The 3,263-nt window shown below is 40.1% G+C and overlaps 1 protein-coding gene across 2 annotated transcripts in view; it reads left to right on the forward strand.

Moving 5' to 3' along the window:
* The first annotated feature begins 1,120 nt into the window (after positions 1-1,120).
* Positions 1,121-3,263, forward strand: part of LOC107702106 (homeobox-containing protein 1-like) — a 12,905-nt gene continuing 10,762 nt past the window's right edge. For both annotated transcript variants that reach the window (XM_016504326.1, XM_016504327.1), the window contains exons 1-2: positions 1,121-1,348; positions 1,842-1,953. In XM_016504326.1, the coding sequence (XP_016359812.1) occupies positions 1,875-1,953 (79 nt within the window). In that variant the 5' untranslated portion in view covers positions 1,121-1,348; positions 1,842-1,874. The remainder of the gene's footprint in view (positions 1,349-1,841; positions 1,954-3,263) is intronic.

Genomic DNA, 3,263 nt, shown 5'->3' on the forward strand with positions numbered 1-3,263 from the left:
GGGCAGCCACAGCAGGATGTGCACCAGGCTGGTGATCACCACGAATACTGTTAAGATGGGTTTCTATGTAGGCCGGGTCTCCTGAGGACAGGACTTCTCATTCAGACAATGAAAATGAACAGCACTGACAACTAAAGGTGACCTGACCCTCCAGAAAAGTATGTCATTTTTTCGTGGACCAAGAACTCTGTTGTGGATTATTGTGAATGAAAGTTCTGTTTAAACTGGTTTAATCATTGGTCAGAAATGATCAAACTCGGGCACTTATTCATTATAACTTGATTATTACTACTGTATATGTATATGTATTGTCATTTTTATTAGACGGGATGAAATGTTTTTACAATAAAACAAATAATACCAACATAACATAATTTGTTGCAACATTTGTTAGTTGTTCAGGCACTTATTATAACTTGATTATTACTATAATATAACTATAGAAAGCTATTGCTTTGTACTTGTGTGTGTGTGTGTTCTGTATTTTTTTATAAGACAGGATGAACTGTTTTAGAGTGAAACAAAACTGTTCGAAAAAAACGACATTAGTTAATGAGGTAAAATGTATGAAAAATGTTAAGCTTAATACATTTTTCATTTTAGAAAAAAGCATTAATGTGAGTGTATTATTTTATCCAATGCAATTAAAGACTAAACTGTACATTATATAGTAAAATATATAGTACGGAAGATTTTGTTCAGTCTGTCATGATTAATGCTTTTGTTTTTCAGACCTTGAAACCTCAGATTGGTTGTGCTGGTTGTAGGACTAGGACTACACACTGCAATAATTAAATGATATAGTATTAATATAACAACGATTTATTTGTGGTCAGCAGTTTAAACCTCATATTCCCAGTGCAAGCAACTGATTACTGATGCATTGTAAACATTCCTATTGCTATTGTATGAAAAAAGGAAAACACAAATCCGTACAGAATAGCAGTCCTGCGAAATCAGACAAATGTAAACAAACTTGACAAAAAGTAAATACACATTTCACATTTCACAACTACTCCCAACAATTTCCTCATAAGGACTTTCAAAATCTTTTTACATGTTATTAAATATAGTAAAAGAATGGAAGTATCTTCTGGCATCCACTTCCTGCGTCCACATGGGACCGACTGTCGCTGCGGGTGAGAGGTCAATTGTTGACTTCCATATATCCAGTAATATTATGCTGCGGCATCCCAGGACAATGTGACCCTCCTCGGATCACCTTCATTAGCTAGTTGAAGCGACTCGGAGTGCAAGTGAGCGCACGGGAGGGCCGGGATATAACCCAGGGTGTGCACCGACCGCACCATCTCCAACTCCGGCTGCAGTTTGACGGTAGCGCGGGGAGGTAAGGCGGATAACTGCGTGTAGGGCATATAGCTTTTCATGCTAGCGGCAATACAGTTACTCTAGCGCTCTGTGCATCAAAGCTGTGCTACTGAAGGCATATCACACCCGCAGTCATAACAAGTGACATAGCGAGACGCGAATCTGTTTCAAAAACTAGAGCAGTGACTTTTTTTTATTGTACTGCGTGACTTTCCGCGTTGTCTGCCAAAAGTAAAAGCCGTCCCCAAGTCACTGGGTTCAGCTGCAAGTGTGAAAACAAAGGCGAAGATAAAGCATTCTTGCATGCAGTTGCACAGCAGCGCGTGCCCGCTGGGGCTAGCCAGTTAGCGCGAGCCTGACACAAAATAAAGTCATGATTACAGACGTGCGTTAGCTGTTATTTGAGGTGGTTATTAAAGCAGACCGTAGCCGAGTTGTTTGCATCGTTACTCTAGCATGACTAACTGACACATGCTGACTGGCTGTTAGTAGTTATTGTGATGTTTTGACAGCCCCCCTTGTCCCCTGCGGGTGACTCCTCGACCATGCGACAGTGGTGCCTTCCTGCCGTGGCTCCACGCGCCGAACCGCTCCCAACGGGCCGATTATCACCTCAAATCTCAGGTAGGACAACAAATATGATGTGCAGACATTTTATATGAAGTTACTGTATACTACTAGATTTGCATCTCCTGAAGGAATGGCAGTGTTTGCAAAGTAGCAAAATAATTGATTTGTGACGTAAAAGGATAGAAAATAAAAATGATATGAGATTGACATTAATATGAAACATAAGAGAACAAATGGTCGTGTTCAGCGTCCCTTTTGCAGTTCAGTAATAATAATACTATTAAAAACTGTCATTATTTGCTTTCCCTCATGTTGTTCCAAACCTGTATGACTTTATTTATTCTGTAGAACATAAAAGGTGAATTTTTGAAGAACGTCCTTTTCCATATAAAAGAGTGAGCCTCAGAGGCACTGAGGCTGTCAGGCTTCAAAATGAGGGGAAAAAACATAAAAGTATTATCAAAGGGGTCCATATGACTTTTGTGATATAGTCCAAGCATAGGCAAAGCTTGGCGTTTGAGTTTGGGGGGGCCAAACCGAACCGGTGGATTTGGTCAGACGTACTTTTAAACACATTTTAGTTTTGCTATAGTAAATCTACATATTCTAGAGGTCTGCTACCCGACCCTAGCCCGACGGGTCCGAAATACTTTCGGGTTTGGGGTCGGGTTCGGGTTCGGGTTAATGTTTAATGAATAGCTTCGGGTTCGGGTCGGGCTCGGGTTTATAGCTAAACTAAAACTATATGCAGGCTTCGCTGCTTTCATAGACGCACGCACACACATTATTGCACACGACAACACAGCATGGAAACTTTTATTAGTAAAATAGCTTCGACAGGCTACTGACTCGCAATGTTATATTTCTCTGCAATGAGGGGGTAAAATCGCTGTTTTTGAAGGAACTCATTGCTTGTAGAGAGAGACGCGCAGACGCAGGTTAACACACGCAACTTTCATCCCTCTCTCTCTTTCTCTCTCTCGCTAATTCAAATAAATGATATAATTCATTAATTCAAATAAATGCGATCTTACCGCACTGCATCTCTGTGTCTGATTTAAAGCAGGCCGAATGCTAACGAACCTAACTGACGAAAATGACCATAATTTGCACGCTGGAATAATTATCGTCTTGTCGTATACAACCTTTCAAAAACTCGGCAGAATTTATGTGACCGCTGCACCTGATGTTCATAAACTTTCATAACTGGTAAGTGTTTTTTCTTTTGCCTTGTGAACTGGCCGAGCCTTAATGATTCTGTTTCTTTACATGTATTTGCTTACTGACCGTTGCATGCAATCGTGAAATACAGCATTTTTTTATTATTATTGGCTATTCGTTGGGGGGAAAAAAAAAAAAGATTT

Source organism: Sinocyclocheilus anshuiensis, unplaced genomic scaffold (genome assembly GCF_001515605.1).
Source record: "Sinocyclocheilus anshuiensis isolate Anshui unplaced genomic scaffold, SAMN03320099.WGS_v1.1 scaffold54, whole genome shotgun sequence".
Classification (NCBI taxonomy): domain Eukaryota; kingdom Metazoa; phylum Chordata; class Actinopteri; order Cypriniformes; family Cyprinidae; genus Sinocyclocheilus; species Sinocyclocheilus anshuiensis.